This window comes from Balaenoptera ricei, chromosome 3 (assembly GCF_028023285.1).
Source record: "Balaenoptera ricei isolate mBalRic1 chromosome 3, mBalRic1.hap2, whole genome shotgun sequence".
NCBI classification, from domain to species: Eukaryota; Metazoa; Chordata; class Mammalia; order Artiodactyla; family Balaenopteridae; genus Balaenoptera; species Balaenoptera ricei.
Genome location: NC_082641.1, coordinates 110001723 through 110017535, shown reverse-complemented (window position 1 = coordinate 110017535; position 15813 = coordinate 110001723). Strand labels below are relative to the sequence as shown.

At 37.5% G+C, this 15813-nt stretch overlaps 1 protein-coding gene across 2 annotated transcripts in view; it reads left to right on the top strand.

Moving 5' to 3' along the window:
• FNIP1 (folliculin interacting protein 1) overlaps positions 1 to 15813 on the top strand; it is a 131907-nt gene that overhangs the window by 94565 nt on the left and 21529 nt on the right. For both annotated transcript variants that reach the window (XM_059917017.1, XM_059917015.1), the window contains 4 exons: positions 9254 to 9400; positions 10324 to 10493; positions 13335 to 14751; positions 15562 to 15730. In XM_059917017.1, the coding sequence (XP_059773000.1) occupies positions 9254 to 9400; positions 10324 to 10493; positions 13335 to 14751; positions 15562 to 15730 (1903 nt within the window). The remainder of the gene's footprint in view (positions 1 to 9253; positions 9401 to 10323; positions 10494 to 13334; positions 14752 to 15561; positions 15731 to 15813) is intronic.

The window sequence follows — 15813 nt, the reverse complement described above, 5'->3', positions numbered from 1 at the left end:
AACATTGTAAATCAAGTATACTTCAATTAAAAAAAAATTGTGCACAAGCATAGTGTTGAAATTCTGTCTAATGTTTCTAAGTGCAAGAAGGTTGTGATGTGCCTTACAGAGAAAAATACATGTGTTAGGTGAGCTTTGTTAAGGCATGAGTCATAGTGCTGTTGGATGTGAATTCATTATTAACAAATTAACAGAATATTAAATAAAGTGTCTTTAAACAAAAACTCACATAAAACAAGATTATGTATTGATGGATTGACAAAAATGTTGTGACCAGAGACTCACAGGAACCTAACTCTGTATTTCCCTCAGGAACAGTGATTCACAGTTCACTAATTCAGTGTTCGTGTTGACTTTATAGAACATTACTGCAAATGATGAGAGGCTATCATACTTAATTTTTTTTTTTTAAATTAATTAATTTATTTATTTATTTTTGGCTGTGTTGGGTCTTCGTTTCTGTGCGAGGGCTTTCTCTAGTTGCGGCGAGCGGGGCCCACTCTTCATCGCGGTGCACGGGCCTCTCACTATCGCGGCCTCTCTTGTTGCGGAGCACAGGCTCCAGACGCGCAGGCTCAGTAGTTGTGGCTCACGGGCCCTGTTGCTCCGCGGCATGTGGGATCTTCTCAGACCAGGGCTCGAACCCGTGTCCCCTGCATTGGCAGGCAGATTCTCAACCACTGCGCCACCAGGGGAAGCCCATACTTAATTTTTAAATTAAGTGTTTATTTATATCTAGCAGTTAGGTAATTTTTAAAGTATGTGAATATTTGAAACCAGATGATTAATGAATTTTGGGTAGTTGAGAAGAGGAAGGACATGTAGACACAAGTCCTGAAACCTAGAGAAGTAAGAAGTATATTTAGTTAGCATTGCTGCCTGGCAGAGGTGAAGTACTTGGATTTTTACTTAGACTTCATGCATATCAGTGAAAACTAAATCATGTCAACAGTTTCCTTCCAACTGAAGGAGTCTTCCATTCTGTAGGGACAGACCAAGAAAAATAAAGGGTCAGATGACTGAAAATACTTGCCCTTCTTACCATTCATGGGTAGGGAATAACCATTAAAGGGGGAAGAGAGCAAGCATCATTACTTCTACGTTGTTAATGACAACACAGAGTTGTATATAGTGAGAAGCACTATTATATAATTAATTTTTTTGCCTTCTTTGCACTTGATACACTCCAAGGTCATGGTACATATTTTTAAACAGCAAAACACTATAAAGCTAATGTCCTCAGTGGCCCATTATACTAATGTTAGTAATATGACTCTGGCCCATGACACATAGACTTGCAGCAGACAATATTATGCTGAAGAAATTCATGGAAAATGAATTGATCAGCTTGTTCATTTAATCAAAAAGTTTATTTTATTCAAAAGTACATTCACGTGGTTAAGAAGCAAAAAATATATATACTGACAGTTCTAATAATGAAAAATAAATGAGCCCTGTCCTACCTCTCCCATCCCCATTCTTACTGCTGAAGAACATTCTCTTTTAACTCTTAAATATTCCTTTTGTTATTTACCTCCATATTATTAAATAATATACCTAGTGTAGCTATTTCTTTTTTTTTTAATTTTTTTATTTTTTATTTTATTTTTTATTTTTTTTAAACATCTTTATTGAAGTATAATTGCCTTACAATGGTGTGTTAGCTTCTGCTTTATAACGAAGTTAATCAGTTATACATATACAATATGTTCCCATATCTCTTCCCTCTTGCATCTCCCTCCCTCCCACCCTCCCCATCCCACCCCTCTAGGTGGTCACAAAGCACCGAGCTGATCTCCCTGTGCTATGCGGCTGCTTCCCACTAGCTATCTATTTTACATTTGGTAATGTATATATGTCCATGACACTCTCTCACCCTGTCACATCTCACCCCACCCCCTCCCCATATCCTCAAGTCCATTCTTTAGTAGGTCTGTGTCTTTATTCCCGTCTTGCCACTAGGTTCTTCATGGCCTTTTTTTTTTTTTTTTCTTAGATTCCGTATATATGTGTTAGCATACTGTATTTGTTTTTCTCTTTCTGACTTACTTCACTCTGTATGACAGACTCTAACTCCATCCACCTCATTACAAATACCTCCATTTCATTTCTTTTTATGGCTGAGTAATATTCCATTGTATATATGTGCCACATCTTCTTTATCCATTCATCTGTCAATGGACATTTAGGTTGCTTCCATGTCCTGGCTATTGTAAATAGAGCTGCAATGAACATTTTGGTACATGACTCTTTTTGAACTATGGTTTTCTCAGGGTATATGCCCAGTAGTGGGATTGCTGGATCATATGGTAGTTCTATTTGTAGTTTTTTAAGGAACCTCCATACTGTTCTCCATAGTGGCTGTATCAATTTACATTCCCACCAACAGTGCAAGAGAGTTCCCTTTCCTCCACACCCTCTCCAGCATTTATTGTTTCTAGATTTTTTGATGATGGCCATTCTGACCGGTGTGAGATGATATCTCATTGTAGTTTTGATTTGCATTTCTCTAATGATTAATGATGTTGAGCATTCTTTCATGTGTCTGTAGGCCATCTGTATATCTTCTTTGGAGAAATGTCTATTTAGGTCTTCTGACCATTTTTGGATTGGGTTGTTCGTTTTTTTGTTATTGAGCTGCATGAGCTGCTTGTAAATCTTGGAGATTAATCCTTTGTCAGTTGCTTCATTTGCAAATATTTTCTCCCATTCTGAGGGTTGTCTTTTGGTCTTGTTTATGGTTTCCTTTGCTGTGCAAAAGCTTTGAAGTTTCATTAGGTCCCATTTGTTTATTTGTGTTCTTATTTCCATTTCTCTGGGAGCTGGGTCAAAAAGAATCTTCCTGTGATGTATGTCATAGAGTGTTCTGCCTATGTTTTCCTCTAAGAGTTTGATAGTGTCTGGTCTTACACTTAGGTCTTTAATCCATTTTGAGTTTATTTTTGTGCATGGTGTCAGGGAGTGTTCTGATTTCATACTTTTACATGTATCTGTCCAATTTTCCCAGCACCACTTATTGAAGAGGCTGTCTTTTCTCCACTGTATATGCTTGCCTCCTTTATCAAAGATAAGGTGACCATATGTGCGTGGGTTTATCTCTGGGCTTTCTATCCTGTTCCATTGATCTATATTTCTGTTTTTGTGCCAGTACCAAACTGTCTTGATTACTGTAGCTTTGTAATATAGTCTGAAGTCAGGGAGCCTGATTCCCCCAGCTCCATTTTTCGTTCTCAAGATTGCTTTGGCTATTCGGGGTCTTTTGTGTTTCCATACAAATTGTGAAATTTTTTGTTCTAGTTCTGTGAAAAATGCCAGTGGTAGTTTGATAGGGATTGCATTGAATCTGTAGATTGCTTTGGGTAGTAGAGTCATTTTCACAATGTTGATTCTTCCAATCCAGGAACATGGTATATCTCTCCATCTATTTGTATCATCTTTAATTTCTTTCATCAGTGTCTTATAATTTTCTGCATACAGGTCTTTTGTCTCCTTAGGTAGGTTTATTCCTAGATATTTTATTCTTTTTGTTGCAATGGTAAACGGGAGTGTTTTCTTAATTTCACTTTCAGATTTTTCGTCATTAGTGTATAGAAATGCAAGAGATTTCTGTGCATTAATTTTGTATCCTGCTACTTTACCAAATTCATTGATTAGCTCTAGGAGTTTTCTGGTAGCATCTTTAGGATTCTCTATGTATAGTATCATGTCATCTGCAAACAGTGACAGCTTTACTTCTTCTTTTCCGATTTGGATTCCTTTTATTTCTTTGTCTTCTCTGATTGCTGTGGCTAACACTTCCAAAACTATGTTGAATAATAGTGGTGAGAGTGGGCAACCTTGTCTTGTTCCTGATCTTAGTGGAAATGGTTTCAGTTTTTCACCATTGAGGACAATGTTGGCTGTGGGTTTGTCATATATGGCCTTTATTATGTTGAGGAAAGTTCCCTCTATGCCTACTTTCTGCAGGGCTTTTATCATAAATGGGTGTTGAATTTTGTCGAAAGCTTTCTCTGCATCTATTGAGATGATCATATGGTTTTTCTCCTTCAATTTGTTAATATGGTGTATAACATTGATTGATTTGCGTATATTGAAGAATCCTTGCATTCCTGGGAAAAACCCCACTTGATCATGGTGTATGATCCTTTTAATGTGCTGTTGGATTCTGTTTGCTAGTATTTTGTTGAGGATTTTTGCATCTATGTTCATCAGTGATATTGGCCTGTAGTTTTCTTTCTTTGTGACCTCTTTGTCTGGTTTTGGTATCAGGGTGATGGTGGCCTCGTAGAATGAGTTTGGGAGTGTTCCTCCCTCTGCAATATTTTGGAAGAGTTTGAGAAGGATAGGTGTTAGCTCTTCTCTAAATGTTTGATAGAATTCACCTGTGAAGCCATCTGGTCCTGGGCTTTTGTTTGTTGGAAGATTTTTAATCACAGTTTCAATTTCAGTGCTTGTGATTGGTCTGTTCATATTTTCTATTTCTTCCTGGTTCAGTCTCGGCAGTTTGTGCATTTGTAAGAATCTGTCCATTTCTTCCCGGTTGTCCATTTTATTGGCGTAGAGTTGCTTGTAGTAATCTCTCATGATCTTTTGTATTTCTGCAGTGTCAGCTGTTACTTCTCCTTTTTCATTTCTAATTCTATTGATTTGAGTCTTCTCCCTTTTTCTCTTGATGAGTCTGGCTGATGGTTTATCAATTTTGTTTATCGTCTCAAAGAACCAGCTTTTAGTTTTATTGATTTTTGCTATTGTTTCCTTCATTTCTTTTTCATTTATTTCTGACCTGATCTTTATGATTTCTTTCCTTCTGCTAGCTTTGGGGTTTTTTTGTTCTTCTTTCTCTAATTGCTTTAGGTGCAAGGTTAGGTTGTTTATTCGAGATGTTTCCTGTTTCTTGAGGTAGGCTTGTATTGCTATAAACTTCCCTCTTAGCACTGCTTTTGCTGCGTCCCATAGGTTTTGGGTCGTCGTATCTCCATTGTCATTTGTTTCTAGGTATTTTTTGATTTCCCCTTTGATTTCTTCAGTGATCACTTCGTTATTAAGTAGTGTATTGTGTAGCCTCCATGTGTTTGTATTTTTTACACATCTTTTCCTGTAATTGATATCTAGTCTCATAGCGTTGTGGTCGGAAAAGATACTTGATACGATTTCAATTTTCTTAAATTTACCAAGGCTTGATTTGTGACCCAAGATATGATGTATCCTGGAGAATGTTCCATGCGCACTTGAGAAAAATGTGTATTCTGTTGTTTTGGGGTGGAATGTCCTATAAATATCAATTAAGTCCATCTTGTTTAATGTATCATTTAAAGCTTGTGTTTCCTTATTTATTTTCATTTTGGATGATCTGTCCATTGGTGAAAGTGGGGTGTTAAAGTCCCCTACTATGATTGTGTTGCTGTCGATTTCCCCTTTTATGGCTGTTAGTATTTGCCTTATGTATTGAGGTGCTCCTATGTTGGGTGCATAAATATTTACAATTGTTATACCTTCCTCTTGGATCGATCCCTTGATCATTATATAGTGTCCTTCTTTGTCTCTTATAATATTCTTTATTTTAAAGTCTATTTTGTCTGATATGAGAATTGCTACTCCAGCTTTCTTTTGATTTCCATTTGCATGGAATATCTTTTTCCATCCCCTCACTTTCAGTCTGTATGTGTCTCTAGGTCTGAAGTGGGTCTCTTGTAGACAGCATATATATGGGTCTTGTTTTTGTATCCATTCAGCCAGTCTGTGTCTTTTGGTGGGAGCATTTAATCCATTTACATTCAAGGTAATTATCGATATGTATGTTCCTATTCCCATTTTCTTAAATGTTTTGGGTTTGTTATTGTAGGTGTTTTCCTTCTCTTGTGTTTCTTGCCTAGAGAAGTTCCTTTAGCATTTGTTGTAAAGCTGGTTTGGTGGTGCTGAACTCTCTCAGCTTTTGCTTGTCTGTAAAGGTTTTAATTTCTCCATCACATCTGAATGAGATCCTTGCTGGGTAGAGTAATCTTGGTTGTAGGTTTTTCTCCTTCATCACTTTAAGTATATCCTGCCACTCCCTTCTGGCTTGCAGAGTTTCTGCTGAAAGATCAGATGTTAACCTTATGGGAATTCCCTTGTGTGTTATTTGTTGTTTTTCCCTTGCTGCTTTTAATATGTTTTCTTTATATTTAATTTTTGACAGTTTGATTAATATGTGTCTTGGCGTGTTTCTCCTTGGGTTTATCCTGTATGGGACTCTCTGTGCTTCCTGGACTTGATTAACTATTTCCTTTCCCATATTAGGGAAGTTTTCAACTATAATCTCTTCAAATATTTTCTCAGTCCCTTTCTTTTTCTCTTCTTCTTCTGGGACCCCTATAATTCGAATGTTGGTGCGTTTAATGTTGTCCCAGAGGTCTCTGAGACTGTCCTCAGTTCTTTTCATTCTTTTTTCTTTATCCTGCTCTGCAGTAGTTATTTCCACCATTTTATCTTCCAGGTCACTTATCCTTTCTTCTGCCTCAGTTATTCTGCTATTGATGCTATTTCTTGATTTATCAATTGTAGAACATATTTATCTCCTGCCATAAATTCATACCTGATCCTTTGTCCTTTTAGCCTTTCAGTATAGTTTTAGCACTATCTTGTCTTTCAACTTTGGTAAATTATCTGTATTCTCTGATAATTTATTTTTCTCTATTTTCTCTCCAATATATTTTGTTAGAAACTGACACTCCTGGATTGATCTTCTATGTCTCTTTTCTTTCATGTTTTTCTTCTCTTTTTCTGACTTTATTATTTTCTATTTCCTCTAGAGTCATTTTGTGTGTGTGTGTTTCTTTCTGTTTGTGTCCCTCTTTCCTTGGAGGCTTTCTCTATATATCAATATTTTGGTTGCCCATTAAGAGTGAGAGTGAGGGCTTCCTTGGTGGCGCAGTGGTTGAGAATCTGCCTGCCAATTCAGGGGATACTGGTTCTAGCCGTGTTCTGGGAGGATCCCACATGCCGCGGAGCAGCTAGGCCCGTGAGCCACAACTACTGGGCCTGCGCGACTGGAGCCTGTGCTCCGCAACGAGAGGCCGTGATAGTGAGAGGCCCACGCACCGCGATGAAGAGTGGCCCCCGCTTGCCACAACTAGAGAAAGCCCTCGCACAGAAACGAAGACCCAACACAGCCAAAAATAAATAAATAATTAAATAAATATTTAAAATAATACAGACATACATTAAAAAAAAAAAAAAGAGTGAGGCACCAAAATACAGGTTGGGGTGCAGATTGGAGAACCTCACTTCAGAGCAGTGTTGCTCAACTTTTTTCATTTTCACTGCCTGAAGGAACATATTTAAACATTTTTCCCCATAATTGCTGCCTCTGCCATGGAATTTTAATACCACTAAATTGACTGTATATCTGTTTTTGTACTGTGAAAGATTCAAATATCAGGGAGGGTTTGGGCATGTCATTTCTCTGGGCTGGTCAGTTGCTACATCTGCTCTCCTATCTTTAGTTATTCTGTGGGAAGATGGGGTGGAGGGTAGGGGGTCACCAACCATTTATGGCCCTTGAATTAGTCTCTTAGTTTATAGTCTAACTGCTGCCCTCCTTTTTACCAGGCACTTTTGAGTCCTTAGACTCTTCTTGCTTCAGTGGGGTAAATTAGCTCCTCTCTGTACATTACCACCCCATGAGCACCATAACCCATTATCTTCCTCTACCCTAGTACTTCAGTTAACATTCTTCTCTGTGTTTTGTCTTCTAGAATTTTATTAAACCTGTAATTTTAATTTTCACTAAAGTTCCTCTTCAGTTCTATTTGTTGTAGTGATTCATTTGTTTTTAAATCATTAAGTAGTGTTCATTTGGGGCATCAGAACTGAAAGGGGATAAACATATGTGCTCAGTTTTCCATCCTATCTGGACATCTTTAATAGTCTTTAAAAAATAAGCCTTTTCAATATCGCTAGTTTATATTCATCATACTTTTCTCTGTAAGATACCTGTAATTTTTTTCCATTCATTTATAAGTTCTCAGCAGTTATTTTATGCCCTACTAAAAATTCATTAATGTGACCTGTATTTGTCACTTTTATTTATGGTAATGTATCATGTTCATATTGGGTTGAGATTTAATAAAACTTGTACAAGCAACAGAATTCTTTTCCTTTTTTGAATTCTGGGTATTAGAAAATTATACTGAGGTAGGTATCAGAGCTTTGTGGAGATCTCAGAGAACTTTCTAGAGCTGTACTCTCTAATACAGTAGCCATTAGCCACATGTGTTTATTTAAATTAATTTAATTACAACTAAATAAAATTTTAAATCCATTTCCCCAGTCACACTGGCCACATTTCAGGTATTCAGTAATCACATATGGCTAGTGGCTACCATGTTGGACAGCACAGATATAGAACATTCCTATCATTGCTAAAAGTTCTGTTAGACAGCACTATTCTAGAGAGTAGAAAGTAGGACACCATTCTGTAGCTTCTAAGAGATCGACTAGTTTCTTAAGCCCCAACTTTGCAGGAGTTGCTTAGTATGGTGAGTGTATAGGACTTTGCTGAACAGATATTAATGTAAAAGGAAAAGAATTGACATCTTAAAGGTATCCTCTAAAGCTGTTAGTAAAGAGTGCAAGTCACAAGACTAGCTATTATCTAAATAAGTGCAGGAGACAGCCAGAAAAGCACTGTGATAACTGCAATAATCCTCTTTTGTGTTGATTCAAGGGAAAACTTCAGAAAATTGAGAGAGAGTCATATAGCATGCATATATATTGTCCTCGTCATTCTTCAGAACTTTACTAAGGAGTCCCAGCATAGGCAATAAAATGATGCTGATAAACTATTGTTGTGAGTGGGTATTATCCATAAGCTATTACCTCACTTAATATTTTTGTTTTCTATGTTGTTGATTATTTGCAATATATTTAGGTATAGCTTATAACCTTGGAAACGTAGAACTGGAAAGGGTCTAGAAATTACCTAGTCCTTTCCTTTCATTTTACAGGTAAGGGAAGCTGATGCTTAAAGTAGGGAGATAATTTACCCAAAGGCACACAGCCTTTGAGGGCAGAGCCAGCACCAGAACCAACACATTTTGAGGTCATGTATAAAACCTTTCCCTTGGTACTATGCTAATGACAAAGAAAGACTTGATTCATTGTCTTTCTCAAAAGCTTTAATAATCTAGATGTGAGACCCAAGCCAGCAACATTATTATTAAGAGTATGTAATTCTGGGAACTATGAATTTTATAATGTGTTTTCCTCTTTTTAGAACAACAATTTGTAATCTTTACACAATGCCACGAATTGGAGAGCCTGTCTGGCTTACAATGATGTCGGGGACTCCAGAAAAGAACCAGCTTTGCCATCGTTTCATGAAGGAGTTCACTTTTCTAATGGAAAATGCTTCCAAAAATCAGTATGGCCTGCCCTCCCTCCCTCCCTTCCTTCCCTCCCTCCCTCCCTTCCTTCCCTCCCTCCCTTCTTTCCCTTAACTATCTTAGCTATTGTTTACTATAACTAGATATCTAGATTGTGATCAAGTTCAAGTACAAAGGTGAAAGAATTAATCATTATCTTTGGAATTATTTCATATTATTAATGAGCAAGACAGAATTATAAAAGATAACTAAGATAATTACAAGACAGGGTATGGAAGAAGACCAAAGAACCTTATGAATGAGAAACAGTAAAAATGTCTTTAATTGTGTGTTAAATTAAAATTCCTGACATCTTACAGAACTCTCTGAGGCTTCCCATTTTTCGTGAATTGTATCCATGAATGCGGTTTCATTCTATAGAAAAGAAGTTTAAAAATATATAGGGAAGTGCCAGGATTCCAATAATACATTTTTAGTGTGGTAGTTTATCATATTGTTTTCTTCTAATCATCAAATTCTTAGAATCCAGATGAGTAATTTGGGTGTTTTTATTCTCTTTGATGGTAAACAAAGTTTTCGTAATACTTTCCTTCATTTTCCTTTTCAGTAATTTGGATATGTATAGACTTCCTGGTTGATTCATTAATATATGTGTATTTTAAACACTGAAAAGAATCCATAGTTTCTCAAGTAAAATGGCATTTTTGTTTTTTAATTATGAGTAGAAATAGCTCCTTGTGAATGCTGTCTTTATTTTAAGGATTTTTCTTTTAACTTCTACCCAACCAAAAAAATTTATTAACTTTTGTTTTCATCCTGGTGATATACCTATCCTTCCTTCCATCCTCTCCTTTCTTATGATGTTTGGCCATGTACCCTCTCTGCTTTATTCTGTCACTGCATTTTGCTTGAAGTTTTATGAAAGCAGATTAGAATCTGATAGGATGAATTTTGTTTTCAGATTCTTGCCAGCACTCATTACTGCAGTTCTGACCAATCATCTTGCCTGGGTTCCAACAGTCATGCCAAATGGACAACCACCTATAAAAATATTTTTAGAAAAACATTCCTCTCAGAGTGTGGACATGTTGGCAAAGACTCATCCGTATAACCCACTTTGGGCACAACTGGGTATGTATTCTGAAAACCCTTACATTTATGCATTATACTTAGACTTTTGTGTAACTGTCTGGAGTTATTTTATGGCAAAAATAAATAGAGAAAAATTAAGTGCTCTCTTTTCCCCCTTCCTTTCTAGAGCATTTCTTCCTTACTTGTCATTTCATAACTGCTAAATTGTCTTATCCCCATCTTATGTTTACTATCATTCCTTATAGGTAGAGACCTGCAGCTGGAACAAAAGGAGCAGGATGATGGCTGGTTTATTAGTAACTTCAGGGTCTTCAGGGTGTTTTGTGTTAGGTACTTTGCCTAGAAAGAATGAATCAACAAAGTCACCTATGATTGCTAGAATAAATGTTTAACTGAGAAGCAGTCATTGAGGTTTCCATTGTTCCACCTTTGTTTGTTGAGTAATTTTTGAAAATCTTTCTCTTAGTGCTTGGTACCCCACTAAATAAATGGGTAACAGGAGAGAGGGGTTAGTTGATGAGCTGACAGTCATTAGGAAGTCAGTGTAGCATGGTGCTTAAATTTAAGCATAGGCTGTGGAGTCAGGCAGACCATGTTTGAATCACAGTTTCCCTATTTATAAAGTGGGGATAATAGTAAATAGTACAGGGAGTTCCCTGGTGGTTTAGTGGTTAGCATTGGGTGCTTTCACTGCCTTGGCCCAGGTTCAGTCCCTGGTTGGGGAACTGAGATCCCACAAGCCGTGCAGTGTGGCCGAAAAATAAAATAAAATAAATAGTAAATACTTCATAATGTGAAAAGTAAATGAGATACTGTGAGAACAGTGCTTAGGACAGTGGCTGGTAAATGTAGTTGCTGTTACTCCTACTCTTAGTCTATTGCTATTTGGTGATGGGGGGAGGAGTATGGTGAGAACATTTTGGTGATCTGGTAGAAACTTAAACTTCCCTTAGGTGGTTATGGTGAGTGAGCTTGCCAGGCAGATTGTAATGTGGCTTATTAACTCATATAACCAACCAACCTCCCTCTCTCATTCCTACTCTTTCTATTTCTTCTCTCCCTCCCTCCTTTTCCTCCCTCCTTTTCCTCCCTCCTTTTGCTTTCCATATATATTTTGATATATATGTCAAAATGTATATGCCTCTGAAACCATCACCAAAATCAAGATGGTGAACATATTCATCACTACAAAAGTTTCCTCATGCCCTTTGTAATCCCTCCCTCCTATTCCTCCCTACTCTGCCTGTTCACTGTTCCTTATACTCAGGTAGCCACTGGTCTGCTTTCTGTCACTGTAGATTAGTTTGCATATTCTAGACCTATATATAGATGGAATCATACACTAAGTGCTTTTGTTTCGTCTGAGTTCTTTCATTCAACATAATTATTTTGAGATTCACCTATGTTGTATGTATTAATAGTTCATTCCTTTTTAATGCTAAGTAGTATTTCATTGTATGAATATTAACTTACCTTTTTTCAAACCAAGTAATTCAGTAGTTTTTTTTTTTTAATTTGAACATTTCAAATCTGTTTTCAATTCTACAGTCATTTATTGAATGCACAATATATCTAAGGCTCTGTGCAAAGAACCCTGGAGGGTATAAAGATGAATGATATCTAGTCCTTGCCTTTAAGAAGTGACAGTCTTATACTGTAGGTAAAGTATATGTGGACAGTAATGATAATTCAAATAGGAACTATAAGAAATGACAAGTTCAGTGGGAGTTCAATTAGGGAAGTTTACTTTTGTCCAAGGGAGGATGCTTGGGTGGGAAACTTTGGACTGGCAGAGATACAGAGGGAAGGGAAAGTACATAGCATGAGTAAAGGGGTCTAGGTGTTAAAAGTGCTGAGCACATTCACGGATCCAGATTAAGTGGGACTTTGGGTGAATAAAGATGAAATAGGGAAACTATCAGAAGATAACCTGGAAAAGTGAGGTGGAACCAGTCATGAAAGACTCATTTACCATACCAAAGCAGTTTCAATTTATTTGGTTGTTAGTGGAAACCTTGGGAGTAGTTTTGAACAGTGGCATGATGGTACTAGAGCCAGTTTCTTAGCCAGAGGAGAAAATTTATCATAGTACAGTCTGTAGTATATTATTTGAGACCTATTTATGTTTGTTCCTTTAAAAAGTGTGGGGTTCTTATAAAGTAAAAATAGAGATTCTTTAAATGTGTATACTGACAACTTGCAAAACTTGAATTAAATCCCCCTCCTCCTTTTTTAAATGTAATGGCTGTTCATGTGTAATATGGCTAACAGAAGTGAAAATGAATCACAAGGCTAAATGTGTTGCCCTTTTGGGTCTATCCTGAGTACCCAACCCTCTAGGGAATAGAATGGAAAGGAAAATGGGTTTTTAAAAACACGGGAGTTAATGTGAGGTCCTTGGTAGGGCAGCAACAGGTGAAGTTCAGGAATATGATTTAAATCAAGGAAGGTTAAGTGTGTGATGTGACTACTTCAGCTCTGTTCCATTTCACTACTACTCCTTTCCTCTCCTTGGTCCCCAGCAGATGTGCTTTTGCACATAATACTTCAGTCAGTACTTCTCCACCCATATAAAGTGCTCTGCAAGGGGACTGGCACAGAGCATGTTCTTGGTGACTTTCACAACTGACTGTTTGCTTGTGGTTTCAGCACCTTATTAGCATCTGCTTAAGGAGGAAGGTAGAAAGCCCATCCATTCACCTTTCTCTTTGGTTAAGACCATTCATCTCATCCTAGTCCTGAATAATCACTCACCTATTAAGGAACCAAGAGTAAAATCTGAACTACCCCTCATAAAATAATAGTAGGTTTCTGATAATTGAAAATAGCCTGCTTAGTATGAGTAGAGGATGTGTCCATTAACTGATTTTTCCATTTCAGGAGACTTGTATGGCGCTATTGGCTCTCCTGTACGGTTAGCAAGGACTGTGGTAGTTGGTAAACGACAAGACATGGTCCAGAGGCTGCTTTATTTTCTTACTTACTTCATAAGATGCTCTGAACTTCAAGAAACCCATCTTTTAGAAAATGGAGACGATGAAGCCATTGTTATGCCAGGCACAGTAATTACTACCACTTTAGAGAAAGGTGAAATCGAAGAATCTGAGTATGTGCTTATCACAATGCATAGAAACAAAAACAGTTTGCTCTTCAAAGAGTCAGAAGAAACAAGGACTCCTAACTGTAACTGTAAATATTGCAGTCGTCCACTCCTTGGGCAAAATATAGAGAATGTTTTGCGACAAGAGAGAGAAGATATTCAAAACAGCTCTAAGGAGCTGCTAGGAAATTCAAACGAGTGCCGAATGGTTTCTCCTTCTTCTGACTGCCAAGAAGAAAATGCTGTTGATGTTAAACAGTGCAGAGATAAATTAAGAACTTGCCTTGACACCAAGTTAGAAACAGTTGTTTGCACAGGATCTGCTCCAGTGGACAGATGTGCATTGTCAAAGTCAAGCTTAGAGCCTGCAGAGGAATCATGGCAGAGTGAGGAATTGCTAGATTCAGGTAATCACACAGGTAAAGTGTTCAGATCCACAGGAATGGTTGTGGAAAAAAAACCTCCAGATAAACTTGTGACAGCTGCATTTTCTTGTGAGGCAACCCAGACAAAGGTTACTTTCTTGATTGGGGATTCTATGTCACCCGACTCAGATACTGAACTCCGGAGTCAGGCAGTAGTGGATCAGATTACCAGGCATCACACCAAATCACCGAAGGAAGAAAGAGGGGCTGTTGATCAGCATCAAGAAACTGCACAAACAACTGAATCTGGAGAGCCTGATGTACCGAACATGGTATCTGGAGAGCCCTGTGAACTTCCCTGCTGGAATCATTCAGACCCCGAAAGCATGAGCTTATTTGATGAATATTTTAATGATGATTCAATTGAAACCAGGACTATTGATGATATTCCAGTTAAAACAAGTACAGACAGTAAAGAACACTGCTGTATGTTAGAGTTTTCAAAAAGATTTTATGCAAAAAATAGCAAACAGAACAATGAATTTTGTAAATGTGTAGGAACGGTTCACCAAGATTCATGTAAAACCTGCTTTCCTCAGCAAGACCAAAGAGATACACTCTCCATTCTTGTCCCCCATGGGGATAAAGAGAGTTCAGAGAAAAAAGTTGCTGTGGGAGCTGAATGGGACATTCCAAGAAATGAAAGTTCAGATAGTGCCCTTGGGGATAGTGAAAGTGAAGATACAGGTCATGATGTGACTAGACAAGTAAGCAGTTATTATGGAGGAGAGCAAGAAGATTGGGCAGAAGAAGATGAGATACCTTTTCCTGGGTAAGTACAAAGTTTTAGCCTTTTATAGAACCTATAAAGATATGTACCATTCTTCTGTTTAGCTCATCTCTGAAAGTTGGTAGTAGCTAATATAAAAGAAGAGACCATTGTTCTGGACAAATACTCTTTTATTATCACGTGCTCCTACTTATAAGAAGGATTAAAGGCTAAGCCCCACAGTTACCCCAGAAAAGCTTTGTGAAGGCATTAGAGAAAAGTTATGTTGGTGTGTGGGAGATTGCTTACTGCCTAGGAGTTTTCATTTAGCAGTGAGTTATGCTGCCCAGAAAGGACCTGTGCTGAGCCTGGCAACTAGGGAGAGGTAATCACTGAGAGAAGGTAGGAAATAGCTGTTAGAAATAAGTTTGGAAATAAGAGGAAAGTATAGAATGGATACTCTTGGTCAAGAATACAAGGAAAAGATTCATACATGAGAAATGTTATATACCAAGCTTCGGGTTTGTGAGTTATTTATACTTTGTTTTGGATGGTGGTTTCCATAATTTGATTGTATTAAGAATGTGTTACATACACAAGGGACAGCATTCCTAAAGTCTGTTATGAAAGATTTATGTTCACCTCATTACAGAGTTGTCCATCAGACCCTTTTTTGGATAGGAAGGAGTATTTTGTGGTCTCATTGAGCCCTTAAGCCAGTTTTTATTTAAGGATGATTTTACTATTAGTATATTTTGTAAAGAATGGTGGTACTGGAAATGTGGACTAGTAGAGTCCAATTTTTTGTGTGTGTGTTGGTAAAATATATTTATTACTGATTAGGTATGCCTTCTTTTGGAACTTTTCTTGCAGGTCAAAGTTAATTGAAGTGAGTGCTGTTCAGCCCAATATTGCCAACTTTGGGAGGTCCTTGCTGGGTGGCTACTGCTCTTCTTACGTGCCTGACTTTGTTCTTCAAGGAATTGGGAATGATGAGAGGCTCCGTCAGTGTTTAGTGTCAGATTTGTCTCATGCTGTGCAGGTAAGTGACCTTCACTGCTCTTAAATTTATTTAGGATGAACTCTGTTAACCAGTAAAACCCAAAATTGCCTTATTTTTGGTCA